We start from the raw sequence: 18396 nt of genomic DNA, 5'->3' as shown, positions 1-18396 counted from the left end.
TGTCTACCTGGAACTTGGAGAACCGTTTTACTAAAATCATGATAACCCCGACATGGGGTTTTCAGTTAAGGTTGGATTCTTCTTGGTTTCTGGAGAGGAAAATGAAGACGAAGGTAGGACAACTGTCCCCATAAGCAGGTGAGAATGGGGACAACAGGGAGCAGGTTCCCTAGATAAGGACCTGTTGCTATTCCACACAGAAGGCCAAGATGCCCAGGTTAACTCCTCCTTATGCATCTCCTGGACCTGAACCCTAGACTCTCCTGCAAACACATTTCTAATTGGTTATTTTAGGAAGAGATCAACTAAACTGCATCTAAATTTTCCCGCAGGCTGAAGGAAAGCTGCAGGGAGGACCAAAGTTGGAAAAAATGGATGGAGAGGAGGTTCCCAGACTCTGCAGTGTGGGTGGTCATTGATCAACCTTCAATCTCCTCTCTCCGCAGGGTCTCCATATCCAGCATCATGGTTCCCATGGTCTGTGGAGTTCTCAGTAAGACCCTTGTCTTCAATGTCTTGTTTGCTGTCACATGGAGGTCATTTGGAGGACAAACCATGAAGCCACACAACAATGGCCTTTGATTTTAAGTCATGTCCTTCTCAGAAGAACTGGGGGTGGGGTGGGGCTAAGGAGAGACTGTGACATAAATTGAACCTGTAATCATGGATGACATCTAAGATCAGAACTCCCCTGCTTGCCCTGCCCTTTCTCCACAGTCCATCCATCATCTTGGGTATGTACTCTGTACCCTCAGAAAAGGGATAACAGTGCCCAGCACCACACTGGCTATTCCACCTGAATGGATGAATCAGCCTGAAATAAAGAAAAAGCCCTGTGCTTCTCCTCGTCAGCTTTTGTGGGAGTCATGAGGTTTAGGGGTGACCATTGCTATTCCCACCCCTTGTTTTTCCCTTGGACTGTGCAACTCTAGGCACCTGGGCAGGGCCCTACTATGGAGCATCCTTCTCTCTTGGCCTCTGGGACCTTTCTCTCTGAGAAACTTGCATGTAGATTTGTCTTCCTCTGTGGTCCTCTGAACACTCATAACCATGGACCAAGAAGAAAAGATCCCACCTTGGGGATTATGGAACTGGGAGATAGAAATCAAGTTAAGCTGGATGCTGTTGTCTACGAAACTCTTGGAGGAGGAGATGGCATCTGTAGGATGGGATTAGTACATGGACCAACATGCATGTCGTTTTCTCATTGACCCTCAGTACAACCCATGAGGCCAAGGTGTATGTGACCATAGGGAGGCCACAGGAATAGCAGGCCACCACCTCCTAGTGGGAATGAGGTCTAGAGAGTTCCCTTGCAGAAGGGCTCCAAAGTCAGAAAGATGGAGAGCCAGGGCTCTTCTGCCAGATGAATATCCTCTTCCTGGACAGAGATAAGGTGGGCATGGCAGGGCAGGAGCCCATCCCAGGCTGGGGAGGCTGTCCCCAGTGTGCCTCTACCTCCCTCTCATCTCCCCATCTCCTTCCAGGTGTCCTGTGGTCCTAGTGCTGTTTCTGGGACACACAAGCGTTTTCTTGTTTTCTATCTCCTTGAAATCTAAAGATAGAGGCCCTGTGGGTGAGGAAAGGATAGTACGTTAGCTCATTCTACTTGCACAATGCCTAGGGTCAACTCCATCCTAAGCTTCCAAGAGCAAACACATCTCACCACATAGCATCCAGCTCACTTGATCTCAGTCAGAGGCTGAGAAGTGGCTGTTCCACACATCTCAGGGGTAAACACATTCCTAGCAGGGAGACTTTTCCCTACTCCCGTGAAGAGCTCCCAAGTCTTAAGGCATGCTTCTATCACAGAAGGACGTTTTCCTGTGAACATGGCTCTCTGTATAATCCCGCCCTGGGTGGCACTGATGAGATACAGGGCATGGCCAATCCTACAGTCTCCTCTGTTCAGAGAGGCCTCAGTGGAATTCACTTTATCTTGGTGCTCTGGTACAAATCATCGGAGGATTGATCCAGAAGTCGATCATCTCAGGAGGTTTGTTTTCTGTCTAAAAAGCCAAACAGGATGCTGTGGTCCAGTCAAGCCTAAGATGGTGTAGTGCTTGTCACGGAAGCTTGAGGAACAGAGTTCCACCCACAGAAACCACGTGAACAGCTGGTTAGGGTGCAGCAGGCATTGATCTAACATCTTGAGAGGCAGACATAGGTTTTGCTGGTCAGACACCTAGTGTACTTGTCAAGTTCCAGGCTAATCAGAGACTCTGTACCAAAAAAAAAAAAAAAAAAAAGCGGATGGCTTGAAGAATAACATCCAAAGCTGAGCTCTGGACTCCACAAGCACTTTCACAAAAATGCCTGCACTTGCGTTCTTTAGAACACAGGGAAATTGAAGAAGACACCAAAGACACCTGCTGTGCACATGGATTGGTGGAATTTACATGGTGAGCACAGCCACTTTACCAAAACCAATCTATATATTGAATGCAGTCCCTGTCAAAAGCCCAGTGTAGTTCTTCACACAAATTGAATAAACAGTCATACGGAAATGTGAAAGACCCTGATTAGCCGAAATGATCCTGAACAATAAAAACACTGCCAGAGCTGTAGCCATTGCTGAGAGCAAGTTATACTACAGAGCCACAGTACTAAAAACAACATGGTGCTCACACAAGGACCTAGATAGAAGTCCACACACATATCGCCGCCTGGGTTTTGACAAAGATGCCAAAAACATACATTCAAGAAAAGACAGCATCTTTAATAAATGGTGTAGGGAAACTGGTTATCGACATGTAGAAGAATAAAACTTGATTCTCCTTTCACACTGCACACATGCAGACCAGTTCCAAACAGATCAAAGATCTTGATATTGAATCCAAAACTCTGACACTTCTGTATGAAAGCATAGGGTGAACACTACAGGATACAGACTCGGGTAAGAACTTTCTGGATAAGACCCTAATGGTGCAGGAAACTCCTGGGGTAATCTTTTATGCACTGTTTTGCCTCACTTGCCTAAAACACCTTCAATTGGCGTTATAAAGAGCTGAACGTCCAATAGCTAGGCAAAAAAGAAGAGATGGGAATCTGGGCAGAGATAGGAACTCTGGGAAGAATGTGAGGCATGTGGATTCGCCAGTCAGACACAGAGGAAGTCAGACATACAGTATTGAGGTTAGGAAGTGAACCACGTGACAGAATGTGGATTAATATAAAAAAAAAAAGGGTTAATTTAAGCTTTAAGAGCTAGTTGGGAACAAACCGAGGCTAAGGCCAACATTTTAAATTAATAAAAAGTCTCTGTGTTGTTATTTGGGAGCTTGCTGTCCAAAGAAAGACCCCCTGAAGAAAACAGGGCCAATAAACAGCATGGGGAGCCTTGTGGAGTGAGAGAGCTCCTGAACAGAGAAGGAAATTTAATCTGCTGAAGATACAGACTACGGAATGGGAAGCAACCAGTGCCATCTGTGCATGGACTCAGGATTCTGGCTAGAATATACAGAGAACTACGAAGGTAACAAACAATCCAACTAAAATGTGGGAAGTAGAATTAAATAAGGAGTTCTCCAGAGAAGTGTAAATGGCTACAAAATATTTTTAAGATTTTTGTTACCTTCTTTTTTAACTTTTAGTGATTCTTTGTGAATTTCATATCATGCCCCTCAATCCCACTCATCTCCCCATTCCTCCACATGCACCCCCTGCTCTTGCAACCTCACTCTCAAAAGAAAGCAAAACACAACAACAACAACAACAACAACAACAAAAGACTTGAAAAACTCTCACCTTGGAAGCTGCAGTGTGCTGTCCTGTGTCACCCGTCTGCGCTTTTGCTCAGACAGCTTTGCTTGCACATGTTCATTGCAGTGAGTCTGCTCCCAGGCCTCTGGCTTCCGCTACACTCTCAATACTGGGTCCTCACCAGGACTCCTCTCAGATAGCCTGTTGTTGCCCTGTGTCATGCCTTGGTTCTGCAGGACTAGCCCTTCACACACCACAGCAGTTCGTGGATGGGTTAGATGTTGGCGGTGGGCCAACACAAAGCCCTGGAACTGGGCCTGGGTACTAGCTGTGTCAGCTGGTCCCCTGACCCCCGCACCTGTGCCCCCAGGACCAGCTTCTGTGTTTTGCCCAGGTGAGAGCTGGGGCCAGCTCTCCTGCATTCATGCCTTTGGGGCTGGCTCACCCACACCTGCACCACCACAGCCAGCTCTACTGTGCTGCCCAGCTGAGGTCCAGCCCCCACCCCTGCTATCCAGAGTGCTGAAGCCCGCAAGGGGTGGGATCATTTTTCTGTTCTCAGGGACCAGCTCTCGAGTCTGCCACAGGTAGTGAGAGGTGGGTTGGGGGCATTTTCCTGACCCACCACACACAGCCAATGAGGTTCAAGCCTGCTCTCATGTCTTCAGGGTAGCTTTCCCACACTGCCCAGGTGAGGGGCGGGGCCAGCTCTTTGCAGTCCTAGGACATCTACATAGCCCCACTTGGCAGCCCAGACCAGGGATGTCAGCATGGCCTTTGGTGGTACACAGACATCCACCCAGACCCATGCTGCTACAGTGACATGGACCCAGACATGGCCCTCAGCGACAGCATGAGCAGGGACATCACTATGGCCTCAGGTGGCAGTGGAAGCTCCTACATGAGACTATTCCTCAGCACCCTTGTGTCTCCAGTTCTGCTGCCTTTGGTGCACAAACACTTCCCCTTCTCTTTCTCGCCCAGCTCTCCACCACATTCTTGCTCATCAATCTGCTGCCACGTGGCAACAGGCAGGTTCCTCTCCAGTGTCTCATGTCCACCCGTGCCATGTGCTGGTAAGCAAGAGGCCCCGAGATTTTATTTTTATTTTCAACTATGCATATGTGTAATCTGTGTGTCAGTATGTGCACTGAGTGCAGGGTCCATGGAGACCACAAGAGGGCATGGCATCCCCTGGAGCTAGAGTTACAAACATTTGTGTATGCTAGAAACTGAACTCAGTTCTCTGTAGGAGCAGTAAGTGTTCTTAGCCACTGAGCCACCTCTTCAGCCCACTGCAACACATTTTTACAGTGTTCAAAATCAGTAGCTACCAGGAAAATGCAAACGAATTTCTTCTGGGCTCAATCACAAGAGTGAAGATTAAGAAAGTAAATATAGGTAAAGGTGTGGGGAAAGAGGAACTTTCATTGGCTACGGGGAGTGTCAACTGTTGTGGTTACTGTGAGAATTAGTGTGATGTCTCAAAAGGCTAGAAATGCATGTGCCATGTGAACCAGCTATGCCATTCTTGGGCACAGACCCACACCATGCTGCTAAACTACAGAGACTCGGGCTCATCATTCATCACTGCTCCGTTTGCAGCACTAGGACACAGACACAGCCTGGAAACCCATCACCTGATGGGCAGTAGTAAACAGTGGTGCCTACATACAAAGAAAAATTAAAGTATTAAATTTTCAGGTAGATTGGTGGAACTGGAAAAACTAATGCCAGGTGAGGTAACCCAGGCCCAGAGAGACAAACACTGCATGTTCTCTCATTGGTGGAGTCCACGGTCAATTCTTTTGAATTATATGTTTAACTTGAAATATCTGTAGAAGCCAGGAAGTTAGCAGCCTGAGGGGGAGGGAGGAGGCTGTGGGAGAGGGGACAGTAGAACACAGGCTACAGAAGGAGAGAGGAAGTAACGGGGGGGGGGTTAGGTAAGGAAGGGAATGGAAGTGGGGGAAATATAACTAACATTATGGATATTTGAAAAAGCCATATTGAAACCTACTATTTTATAAAATATGCACAAACACATATATGCACGCACACACACACACACAAGAGTTTAAATGGAGTTAGCCTACAGGAGCGGTATTGCTCCTCCTAGGATGCAAAATAAAAATTTCAGTGCCAGGTGTAGAATTACTCCCTTAGGTTGTAAGTTTATCAGGGTCCCAGAACAATGAGAGGACGTCAGAACTAACGCAAACTAAGGTCATTGCCCTGAATGCCCACCAGAGCTTGGTGGTAAGACCCTGCTGCTGAAGGTTTCACCTACTTTAGTCACAGGACTTGTAGAAATCAAGCTAATACTTGCCTGGAAGCATCCTCCCTGCTGGCCAGCTGCCATAGTGCTGGAAAGTGCTATCAGGTGCTGGGGAAGAGTAAGGCACCTTCATCAACAGTATTGCTCATCTCTGAACCCTGCAAACCACAATAACAACCACTCTGGTAAGACAGGCCCATTGGTGCAGTAATGGCATGAATGTTATGGAGGTAACAACCACTTTCTTACTGGATTTCAGGCCCACTCCTCCTAGGGAAATTCATGCCTGCTTCTGTAAATCTGGCCAAAAACCCACAGCTGAGGTCTCATAAGCTATAGGAATGGATCTACTGCTGTTTTTGTTTAGTGGACATCTTACCAAACTGCCTTTGAATATACATCCTGTCCCCTGAGGCCAGGGTTCACCAGAGAACCTTTGCAGAGATCAGTAAATGTCTGTAGAGCCCTCAAGCATAAACAACTTGTCTATCTATATCCCACTCCCTTCCCCAAGGCTCAGGAAGCATCATGAAAGAAAGAGAAGAGATTATAGGATCAGAAGCAGAGGAGCGTCTTCTGGGTAGGGTTTGACTTTTGCATTTGTGAACTCAGCAGCTGTGGTTGCCTGCACAAAACCTGAATGGGATCACGCTGGTCAGCATTCTAGTGTGGACAGGAACCACTTCTCTTCTTACAATAGGGGAATCGCCGGGATTGAACTTGCATAATCGTGCTTGGTAAGAGGGGCCTTTACCACTGAGCCATCTCAATGGACCTGTTTTGGTTTTTAGACAAAATCTTCTGTATCTAGGCCTGGCCTCAAACTTCCTGTATAGCTGGGGGTGGCCTTGAACTTTTTATGTTTATTTATCTCTTTAGTGTGTACGCGTGTGAATGACTTGAGCATGCTATAGCATGCGTGTGGAGGTCAGAGGACTGTTATGTTGGGAGCATAGATCCCAGCCCCTCACATCTATCCCAGCCTCCAGGCCTGAGAATTGTATTGGTCTGGACTCCAAATCCCAGCATGCCAGGTCCTGACCCCTCCCTGGGGGGGGATCAGGATCACTCCCACAGAATATTTAAGTGAACTTCCAAAAGAGGATCACATGGTCCCTTTTCCTTCCTCCTGGTGGTCGTGTTTGCAGCCTCCCAGTTTCCCCTTGGGACCACCCAAGAGCGCGGGAATCCCATTAAACCTGGACATTTTTTAATTTGGCTTGTTTTGATTTGGCTTGATTGGAAATTGGCATCTGCAGAGAGCTCGCGTTAGGAAAAATTCCTAACATCTTGAAGGTCCAACAAAGATAGGGCAGCCTTTCTGTGTGGGGCTAGGCCACATGTCGAAAGCCCCCTAGTCTACAATCTCAGTTCTCAATGTCATGCTTAAACCGGCTCCTGGGCTACAGTGGCTGCGTCTTAGTGAGTCCCTTTTTCTTGTCTATGCTATAGGATTTTGGGGAAACCCATTGGTCTTATTTTTGTCGTTTATCAGACTCTTGTTGAAGTCACAAGTTTGTGCCAAGAGTTTGATCTCAGCAGTAGCCAGACCAGCAAGCCTGGGCTGGGCTGAGGTGGGTATTGGTTTGCTTTGGGATGCCAAGCATTCAATTTCCACAGCCCCGTTAGGCAGAAGAGCTATTTTAGCGGACTCGCTTTAATAGGCTTAGGCCACTTGGTTGGGCATAGACCTTAAAATGGGCACTTGCAGTTCAAAACCAGATCCTCTGTCTCCCCTGGGATGCCTCATACAAAACCTTTTTAAATTGGGCCTGTCCTAAATCGATCTGTCCCAAACTCAGGCCTTATGTTCCCCTCACCAATTTCAGTTATGGGAGTAGACGGGAACCATTCCTCCCCACTTAAAACTTTGTCATGGCCCTGCATTCTTTCAGAACAATTTTTCTCCCATTCTTTCTTAGTGACACCTGCTTGCCCAGCACTTTTACTGGGTCGAGATATCTTAACCACTTCCCCAAAGCTTTGTTCCGCTTTTTGGAGCCCCTTTTTTACCCCACCCACCTCTGAGATCGTATTTTACAGGTTCACTCCTCCTGCCAGATGTGTGCCCAGGCCAACCCACAAGGGACTCTCCACATACGTCAGTCTCTACACTAGCTTCGCAGACACCGACCAGGTGAATTTTGGCAAGTTGATTTCACTCGTATTCCTACTCATAAAAAAAACTCTGTTCTCTCTTAACACTTGTGGACATTTTTACAGGATGAATAGAAGCATTTCCAGCCTCCAGGGAAACAGCAGATGTGGTGGTTCAGGTACTGGATCACATCATTCCTTGGTTTGGTGTCCCACAAACCATCCAGATGGACAATGAGCCAGCCTTCACTTCCAGGGTCATGGAGCTTGTGTCAGAAGCTCTCAGCATCTCCTGGCAATTCCACACCCCCTACCATTCACAATCCTCAGGAAAGGTGGAGAGGGCCAATGGACTCATCAAACAACAGCTAACCAAGCTCTCCATTGAACTCAGGTTATCTTGGCCTCCCTTTTCCCCATTGCCCTTACTCGCCTCAGGGCCACCTCACGTTCCCCTGCAGGCCTGAGCTCTTTTGAGCTGCTTTATGGCAGGTCCTTTCTCCTTAACCATCACCTCCCAGTCCAAACTCCTCCCCTGACAGTTGTCTCTCTGCCGCCACACCAGTGGACCCTAACGCCCCTAAACCTGCCCCGTTCTGCCCAGGGGACAGAGTACTCCTCAAACAGTTAGCTCCTAGGTCTCTCGAACCTCGATGGACAGGACCTTACATGGTAATCCTCACCACCCCCTCGGCTGCCAAGCTCTTGGGGGACACCCATGCGCTCACTCAGCGTGGACCCACCAACACCTAGCTCTCCCCTTCCCCACGTCGCCCTATGCCTGCAGGAAGTAGCCAGACTTGAGTCAATGCCCCTTTTTCCTAGAGAGCCCAATTGTTGGTCGCAATTATCATTTCAATTTCCTGTCATTCCTATATTCATAGACCCCAGCCCCTCGCATCTATCCCAGCCCCCAGGCCTGAGAATTGTATTGGTCTGGACTCCAAATCCCAGCATGCCAGGTCCTGACCCCTCCTTGGGGGGATCAGGACCACTCTCACAGGGTATTTAAGTGAACCTCCAAAAGAAGATCACGTGGTTGCTTTTCCTTCCTCCTGGTGGTCACGTTCACTGGCTCCCAGTTCCCCCTCGGGGCTACCCAAGAGCGCAGGACTCCCCTTAAACCTGGATATTACTTAATTTGGCTTGTTTTGATTGGGCTTGATTGGGAATTTGCGTCATCAGAGAGCTCACGTTAGTTGTTCCTAATAGAACAACTTTCAAGATTCGGTTCCCAGGTGGGTCTTGGGGGTTGAAAGTCATCAGCCCTCTTGGCAAGTAATTTACCTGCTGATCCACCTTACTAGCCCAACATGAACTTCTATTCTCCTGATTTCACATCCTGAGTGCTAGAATCATGAGGGTGGATCAAAGATTGCAGTGGGTCAAACTGAGGACTTTGTATGTATGGTAGGTGGGCCACCTCCATAGCAGGCTTTCTTTTGGTCCACCGACCAGCTCCCAAATCATGACATGGAATCTTATTATTAGTTATGAATGCTTGACCTTATCTTATGCTTGCTTCTTGCTAACTATTATATCTTTTTAAAATATTTATTTATTTATTATGTATACAATATTCTGTCTGTGTGTACGTCTGCAGGCCAGAAGAGGGCACCAGACCTCATTACAGATGGTTGTGAGCCACCATGTGGTTGCTGGGAATTGAACTCAGGACCTTCGGAAGAGCAGGCAATGCTCTTAACCACTGAGCCATCTCTCCAGCCCTAACTATTATATCTTAATTTCACCTGTTTGCCTCAGGACTTTTTACCTTTCTTTATTCTGTATGTTCTGCTTTATGTCTGCTTGACTGGTCCTGGGCATCTCCTTCTTTTTCTCCCTCTTTTTCTCCATCCTTCTCTCCTCTCTTCTCTCTCCCCACAGCCTAGATTCCTCCTCCCACTTATTCTCTCTGCCTACCAGCCCGTCCTATCCCTCTACTGCCTAGCTATTGGCTGTTCAGCTTTTTAATAGATAATCAGGTGCCTTAGGCAGGCAGGTGAAACAACTGTAACATGAAAAAATGCAGCCTAACAAACACAGCCCACCGCTACGTAGTTAAAGTATGTTCTGCAGCCACCTTCCCTACCTCCTCAATGGACTCTGACTCATCTCGCCACACACTATCCTGGAAGGATGGAATCAATGTTTACCCCTCAGCACATGCAATTATCTTTACCTAAAACCTTCCCTACATCCATTATCATTATTCTGTTTTCATCACGTTGAGAATACTAATTTTGCATTTATATTAATAATTTCCATCTTGATAAATCTTATTAACATTGCTAAGATGTATTTCTTCTGGGGTAATTGCCTTCTCCTAACCATAACTCCTCTTTCTACTGAAACGTTCATTTTGTTGTATTGCTTAAAAGACTTGTTTTTACATGAAGTCTAATAACCTTAATCTTCCAAATAAGGAAGAAACGTTTAATCATAATTGTGATGTTTTTAAAATGTATGCATTGTATGTTTATAATGTCCAACTTTTAATCTATGTACAGTGTGAGCTATCGTTTATACCTGTATGGCTGTTGGCCCCAGTAAGTAGAAAGTTCTAGAGCTAGGGTTATCTAGAAGACCACCAGCTTGGCCTCCTGTCCAGGAATGACACCACCCACAATGGGTCACCCTACATCAATTATTAGTCAAGAAAACATACCACAGACGTGCCCACAGGCCAACCCAGTAGGAATAACTCCTCAGTTGAGATTCCCTACTCCCATATATGTCTAGGTTTGTGTCATGTGGACAAAAGCTACCAGCATGGGGATCAAGAAAATGTAATCGCTTTTTGACTTGTGTGTTCCATTGCTCTCATCTCATCTCCTTAAATTTTTCTGTAGATTTATTTGCTTTATTATGAATAGAAGTGTGTGTGTGTGTGTGTGCGCGCGCGTGCGCGCGTGCAATGTGGTCCTGTGGCTCCCTAACCCCGTGACCCTAGCTCTGGTGATTTGACGCCCTCTTCTGGCCTCTAAGGGCACCTACAGTCACATGCACATCCCCCACACACAACCGCACACATATGTACATATAAACAAATAGTAAATATAAACTTTAAAAAATATTCCTAACCAATCCAGAAATGGCTGACATTAATTCTAAATTCAAGTGCTCCAAGGGGCCTCTGGATCTAAAAGTCCAGTCCTGCTTTCCCACCAGGGCTCCCTAAGCACCCACCAGATGTTCTTGAGATGACCTCCTTTTGTCCATCCCTTTGCCCTTTCTCTGTCACCCCTGCTGCAAGGAGGGGGACACTGCAGTAAACTTAGAGGCAAAGGATTTCACAAGGTCCAATTACCTACTCAAGTCCCCACTCCATAACAGATGGATTGGCAGCGCCCCTTGTGGTTCAAACGGGAATTACACACAGCCTCACCAAACCTTCTAAAACTAACATCTAGCTCCCTGTTTTTTGTCAGTTGTTTTTTGGGGTGTGTGTGTGTGTGTGTGTGTGTGTGTGTGTGTGTTGTTGTTGTTGTTGTTGTTGTTGTTGTTGTTGTTGTTGTTCTAAGACAGATTCTCATGTACCCCATGCTGGTCTCAAACTAGTTAGGCATCCAAGGCTGCTGTGTCTGCCTCCACCTCCCAAGTGGTGACATTATAAACCTGCACTGCCCTGTCAGGTTAAAACCATGGCTTCATGCATGCTAGGCAGACACTCTACTGAGTGCACTCTCCCCACTTCTGTAAATCACACCCTTTTTAAAAATTAAATTGTTAATTAAAAAAAAAGACTCTAGTCTTTCTTCTACTTAGGTTTATGTCTCTAGTGTGTACAGGTGGCAGAGTGGATTGTGCAAAGATGAGCCCAACTCTAGTCCTGGGTCCCCTCTGCCCCATCCTCCCACTCTCCCCTCTGAGAATCCCCCTCCTCAAGGCTCTCCCCGAATGCCCTCACCTTTCCCAGGATCGCTGTCTACACATCTCTGCTGGGAGTGAATCTCTGTGTACACTCTCCTCAAACTTTCCAATGCTCACAGACTTTCCAGGATGGAAACATGATGCTGACCCACCAGACAGCCTGACTATGGAGTCTCTGGTCACCCCTAGAACCAGTGAGCCTTGGGGTGCATGATCAGACCTCAAAGTGCGTAGAAGTGCAGCTCAAATTTCAAATCATATTTTCTTATTTCTAGAGGTGGACAGGCTGGGGCCTGCAAAAAAGGAGGCAGCGGGGAGATAGGACATGAGAAGGCCAGGGGCTTGACCACAAATTCCCCTGGCCTAGAAGCTCCTCCCCTAGTGGAACCCAGCACAGAGGGTAGCTGGGCACAAGAGAGAGCAAACACCTTCTGCAGGAACTGAGACCTGAGCGGTACAGGAGGAGCCCTCCCGAACAGACCGATGGTCGCAGCTGAGGCTCCCAAGCCCCCCACAGTCCCTTCAGTTCCCTCTCCACCTGTCCCCCGGGCTACCCCAGCAGCTGCAGAAAAAGGGCCTCATGGCCAGGAGGTGCCCACTCTCCCCTCTGTTGCTGCTGCTGCTCCAAAGTGAGGAGAGGAGAAGGGAACTATTATTTGTGTGGTGGGGGGTATGGCTGCCAGAGGCCTGGTGTGCAGCAAATGCTATGCACACCCTTGACCTTGTTCTGCAGGTCACACTCAGAGGTGCCAGTAGTTCAAATAGTGGCAGGGAAGACATTCTCTGTGACTCCAGTGCCCACCCATGAGCAAGGCCTGTAGGAGGAGAAGTTGGCGCCATGAGAGATCAGCTTTTGTAGACATCAAGTTAATCAGCAGCTCCATCCCCTAATGACCCCTGTGCTGGCTTCTCTGTTGTAACCAATACAGTGTGTGAAGGAGGAGGACTCCAGGTGCTACTGGTCACCATACACCATGGTTCTGGCAGCTCTACCAAACTGACCTTCAAATTCAGCATGGTGGTGTCTCTGGGTGGCCCCTTTCCATACCCTCCAGGGAAGGTTCTTTGCTTCCTTTTGGCTGCTTTCTAGTCTCAGCCCCCTGGGAAGGTTGCTGGGAACCCGACTCACAGAGTTACACACACTCAGCCACCTCAGCAGTCCATGACGTACAAGCCTGCAGCCAGTGGCTGCTCATAGATGCTTAGACAGACAGACAGACAGACAGACAGACAGACAGACAGCTGACCATGCTGTGCAGTCTGAGCCACATGCAGCCTGGTCCTCTTCAGTGCATCAAACAGAGAGCAGATCCTGCATAATGTGTGCTCACGGGTTGCCAAGAATCTCTCCCCTAGGACATCCTGTGGCAGTGTGGGCTTATTGGTATGAGGATGGGTCTGTCTACTACTCCTGGTGCAGAAGATGGTCAACGAGCTAGAACCCCCAAAATCAGGAGGGTCTTCTGATCAGAAAAAAATCTAAGGGAAGGTAATATTTTATTACATTAACTTGTGTGCATGTGCACACGTTTAGAAACATGTCACAGCACATGTGTAGAGATCAGGGGACAACTTGTAAGAGTCAGATCTCCCCTGCCACCGTGTAGTACGAGGGACTGAACTCAGGTCATCAAGCAACATTGCAGCATGTACCAGCTGACACATCTCGTTGGCCTGGGGGAAGGGGTAGATTTTGTTTTATTCTGTTTTGTTTTGAGATAGGGTCTCACTCACAGTGAGGCCCTGGTTGTCCTGGAACTACCTTTGTAGACCATGCTGGTCTTAATCTCATAGAGCTCTGCCTGCCTCTGCCTCTCAAGCGTGGCTTTAAAGTGTGTGCCCCCACACCTAGAGTAAAATAATTCCTTGTGCTGTAAGAATTGTTGGAAATTCACATTTTGATGCCTACTGGCTAAGTTTAGTGGATCACAGCTGTGCCTACTCATCCTCACATTATGACTCTTTTCATACACATACACAGACACACACAGACACATACAGACACACATATGACAGACGTGCACACACACAGAGACGCTTGCACACACACAGATGCTGACACACGCCCCCACACAGAAACACAGACATGCGCACATACAGACACAGACACACACAGACAGATGCACACACACACACACACAAAGGGGGGAAAATTGCACAGACCAAGTGTGGTAACACAAGCCTGTAATCCCAGAACTCAGCAAGTGGAAGCAGAAGGATAAGAGTTCAAAGCCAGCCTGGGCTGCATGAAACCCGTCACAAAATAGGAAATACATGCACAAACGCGTAACAGATCCGTATTTTAGTATCTTAGTCTTACATGTCAGTTTACCTAAGATAAGAAATTTTAGTGCATCTAGAGACATGGCTCAGCAGTTAAGAGCACTGGCTGTTCTTCCAGAGGACCCAGGTTCAATTCCCAGCACCCACATGGCAACTCACAGCTGTCTGTAACTCCAGTACCAGGAGATCTTCACACCAATACACATAAAATAAATTTAAATAAAGTATTGAAAAAAAGAACTATTAGTGACCCATAACTCCCAGGAGATAATGTCCAAAGAAAGTGTATATATTTTTTAAAGTAATGGTGAAGAGAATTGCCACCAAGCCTGGCAAACTGACCCCCAAGATCAACGTGGTAGAAGGAGAGAAGTGACTACACAAGTTGTCCTTTGACCTCCACAAATACATGGGGGGTACACCACACACACACACACACTCATATACCCCACACACAATTAAAAATTAATAAATGCAATATAATGCAGTTTAAAATTTATAAAGAAAATTGGTTTCTTATAGCTATGTTGATAGAAACAGGAGCTTTTAAACAATTTCAAAAGCTTGATTTTTTTTTATTTTTACCAAAAACAAAGTATTTGGTATATCTTTGTTATACCCAGATTCCAGGGTCCCCCCAAAACCACCACAGAGTCCGAAGTCATTTGCAAAAGAAAAGAGCCTTTATTCAAACTCAAGTCTGGACCCTCCATGTGCCCGACACAACAATACCATTGGAGAGTACCAGGCCCAGGCAGGGTAGGGTTTATCATAGTAGAGGTTGGGGGTGAAAGGAGATCCCTGACTGACTAACATGTGTCTAGGGGTGTCCTAGTGAAAGAGGGTAGGTACGTGCTGGGCTAAGGCATCTGATGTGTGGTGGCATTTTATTTGTATTTTATAAATAAAACTTGCCTAAGGATCAGAGAGTAAAAAGCTCCACTGGTCAGTCTTACAGACCAGGCAGTGGCAACACACACTTTTAATCCCAGTAGCCACACTAGTTGCCATAGAATCCCAGTGGTGCACGCCTTTAATCCCAGCCCTAGAGAGGATTATAAAATGTGAGGAAACAACTCTCAGGCACAGTCTCATTCTGAGACTCCAGGATCGCCATTTCAGACTGAGGTCAAAGTAAGAGTAAGTGACTGGCTGCTTTGCTTTTTGGGTCTTCAGGTTGAACCCCAATATCTGACTCTGTGTTTTTATTAATTGTGCTCCACTGGTGATCCTGTCTACAGACATTGGAACATTAGGTATTTCCTGTGGAATGTTAGGTATTTTCCCCTTGAATGATGATTGTCCCATTCCTGGGTGGTGCCTGGGTGGTCTCAGTTCGTGGTCTTTGCTGGAACCAGGTGTAGCCTTTGGGTAAAATGAAATGTAGGCCTACTCTATGACTGGCTGCATTTGAGCCTGTCATGGCAGCAGTATAGCCAAGCTGCCCTGGGTGCCACAATCTTCAAAATGTACCTTTGACTTTCAGTAGTAACTTTTAAAGCTTTTGTCTTTTAGCCAGATATGGTGCTGTGGCTCTATAATCCCAGTGCTCAGGAATGAAGACATGAGGATTTTGAATTCTACACCCGAGTAGGCTACATAGTGAGTCACGGCTAGTCTGAGCCATATGAGATCATACTTCATAAAAACAGTGTCTCGAAATGTGCCCCAGTGGTGGGTGTCTACCTAGCGTTCACAAGGCCACTATCTAAAATAGAATTATGGGCTTCTCTGCTCAGCTCCCTCTCCCATGCTCCAGAGTCTCTCTTTTTTAATAAAATGTCTGCCTCTCTCCCATTGAGAACTGGAAACTCGGGGCTGGAGAGACGGCTCAGCTGCTGAGAGCTCTGGATGCTCCTGCAGAGGATCTGCTCTGTTCTCAGAAACCACACAGCAGCTTGCGACCATCTGTAGCTCCAGTTCCAGAGCATCTATTCCGGTTTCTGACCCTGTGGGCACTGCAGAAGTGCAGTACACATACTACAGTGTACTCCTACACATAAAATAGAAATAAGAACATCTTTTCAAAAGAAAAACTAGAAAGCTTTAGCTAAATTTAAATTATTTTTCATAGAAAAATTAGACTCTGGGTCCAAGGATTTACATTTATCATAGTTTGATAGAAGCAAATTTCAAAGTGTCCTACTGCACTATGAATGATTATGAGAGTAACTTGCACAGATGCAGCACCCAGACTAGCAGTTTGCTCGGTTGAGAGTCATCAGGCACCAAGACCAGGCCACCACAATCCTCTGGCACTGTTCTGAGCTTCTCATATTCATTCCTTAGATTTGATTCACATGGACAGCATGTCTCATCCTTCTGTGGTGATCTGAAAGAAAATGGTCCCCAAAGGGAGTGGCACTATTAGGTGTGACCTTGTTGGAGTAGGAATGGCCTTGTTGGAGAAAGTGTGTCACAGTGAGGGTGGACACTGAGGTTTCCTATGCTCAGCATTCCACCCAATGTGACTGTCGGCTGACTTCCTGATGCCTCCTGATAAAAAAGATACAGCCAGCACCACATCTGCCTGCATGATGCCGTGCTCCCCACCATGAACATAATGGACTGAACCTCTAAAGTTGTAAGCGAGACACCTCAATTAAATGCTTTCTGTTTTAGAGTTGCGGTCATGGTGTCTCCTCATGGCCATAGTAAACCTAACTAAGACACCTTTCTTGCTTCAAAACATGAATAGAGTTGTCCTGAGACCCTGTCAGAAAAAAAAATATAAAAACAAAACAAAAAACAACCTAACAACAACAGCAAACCCCACTATGACAAAGCTACACCACAGCAGGGAGGGTACAGCTCACGTCTCCAAGACACGGCTCCCCATTTGCAGGCACGTTAGCTGTTGAGCAGAACAGACTTTTGCACTTGGACTTGGGGTTGTAAGAGAGGGTGTTGACGGCTCATTTCTCTGTGAACACACAAGAGAGTGGCTTCAACATTCATGTTTTCTTATCTCTGTGCAGGGGTGTGTGTGGGTGTTCACATGGCACATGGATACACATGTACGCCCATGTTTGTGGAAGCCAGATAGCAGAATTCCCCAAAAACCGTCCACATTGTTTTTGTTTGTTTCTTTGTTTTGTTGTTTTTGATGTTTTTGAGATGAGGTCTCCCTCTGGGACCTGAGGTTCCCTGCTTAAGCTAAGCTACGGGGTGAGTTCCAAGCAGGACCTGATGCACACATGCCTGTGATGGGGGCTGCAGACAAGGCCACCACTCAGCCGTGTCTTGTATTCCTCTTGTCTCTCCAGGCTGCAGAACTCCACCAGGGACTCTGATCCTGCAGCCCTCAACACCTTGGTATCTGTGTTCTGTGGACTCCTGATCATCAAGATCCTGATGCTAGTAGCTTTGCTCCCCAGGTGCATGGTGGGACTTGGACTGGGGGCAAATGGAACAGAGAACATGTTCTGTCATGGTGGCTCAGAACAGGAACCTACGAGAGAACAGAGGTGAGGAAAAAAATGTTGATAGCCTTTCAAGTCTGAGGCCAAGCACCTTCATCCTCCTGCAGACCTCTTCCCTGCCTTAGTCTTTGAGAGCAGACTTATAGGCAGGCATTTTCTCCACGCTTCTGTACCCTGCTCCCACCCTTCACCACAACCAGAAAACCCCTCCATCGCCCACCTCTACAGAAACTCTCAAGCCCAGGAACTACCTACAGCTGTCATCCTAAGTTCTGAGTGAGAGAGTAGTAGTCACAGGAGGAAATGAGTCATCAGCTTGGGGACAGAGGACATGAAGAGAAACGTACACAGGGTTGGGTAAAAGGCATGGGGCCAACTCCGGAAAGTGGAGAGAGTCATGGCAGGCCAGGAGCAGCATTGCTGAGGGCACACCTGTGGGTAGAAAGGGTACACCTGTGGGTAGAAAGGGCACACCTGTGGGGAGAAAGAACATACCTGTGGGGAGAAAGAACATACCTGTGGGGAGAAAGAACATACCTGTGGGGAGAAAGGACACACCTGTGGGGAGAAAAAGTATACCTGTGGAAAGGGCACACCTGTGGGGAGAAAGGGCACACCTGTGGGGAGAAAGGGCACACCTGTGGGGAGAAAGAGTACACCTGTGGAGAGAAAGGGCACACCTGTGGGAAGAAAGAGTACACCTGTGAAGAGAAAGGGCACATCTGTGGGAAGAAAGGGCAC

General features: G+C 47.1%; 1 protein-coding gene across 1 annotated transcript in view; it reads left to right on the top strand.

Annotated features, from left to right (window-relative positions):
- LOC126488958 (triggering receptor expressed on myeloid cells 1-like) overlaps nt 1-809 on the top strand; it is a 14307-nt gene extending 13498 nt beyond the window's left edge. The window contains exon 4 of the mRNA XM_050122877.1: nt 447-809. Within this exon, the coding sequence (XP_049978834.1) occupies nt 447-582 (136 nt within the window). The 3' untranslated portion in view covers nt 583-809. The remainder of the gene's footprint in view (nt 1-446) is intronic.
- Nucleotides 810-18396: the final 17587 nt, after the last annotated feature.

The sequence above is a fragment of the Alexandromys fortis genome, unplaced genomic scaffold (genome assembly GCF_014885135.2).
Source record: "Alexandromys fortis isolate MF-2015 unplaced genomic scaffold, M_Fortis_MF-2015_v1.1 scaffold_212, whole genome shotgun sequence".
Lineage (NCBI taxonomy): Eukaryota > Metazoa > Chordata > Mammalia > Rodentia > Cricetidae > Alexandromys > Alexandromys fortis.
Note: the sequence above shows the minus strand (reverse complement) of the source record. Positions and strands in the feature narration are given on the sequence as shown.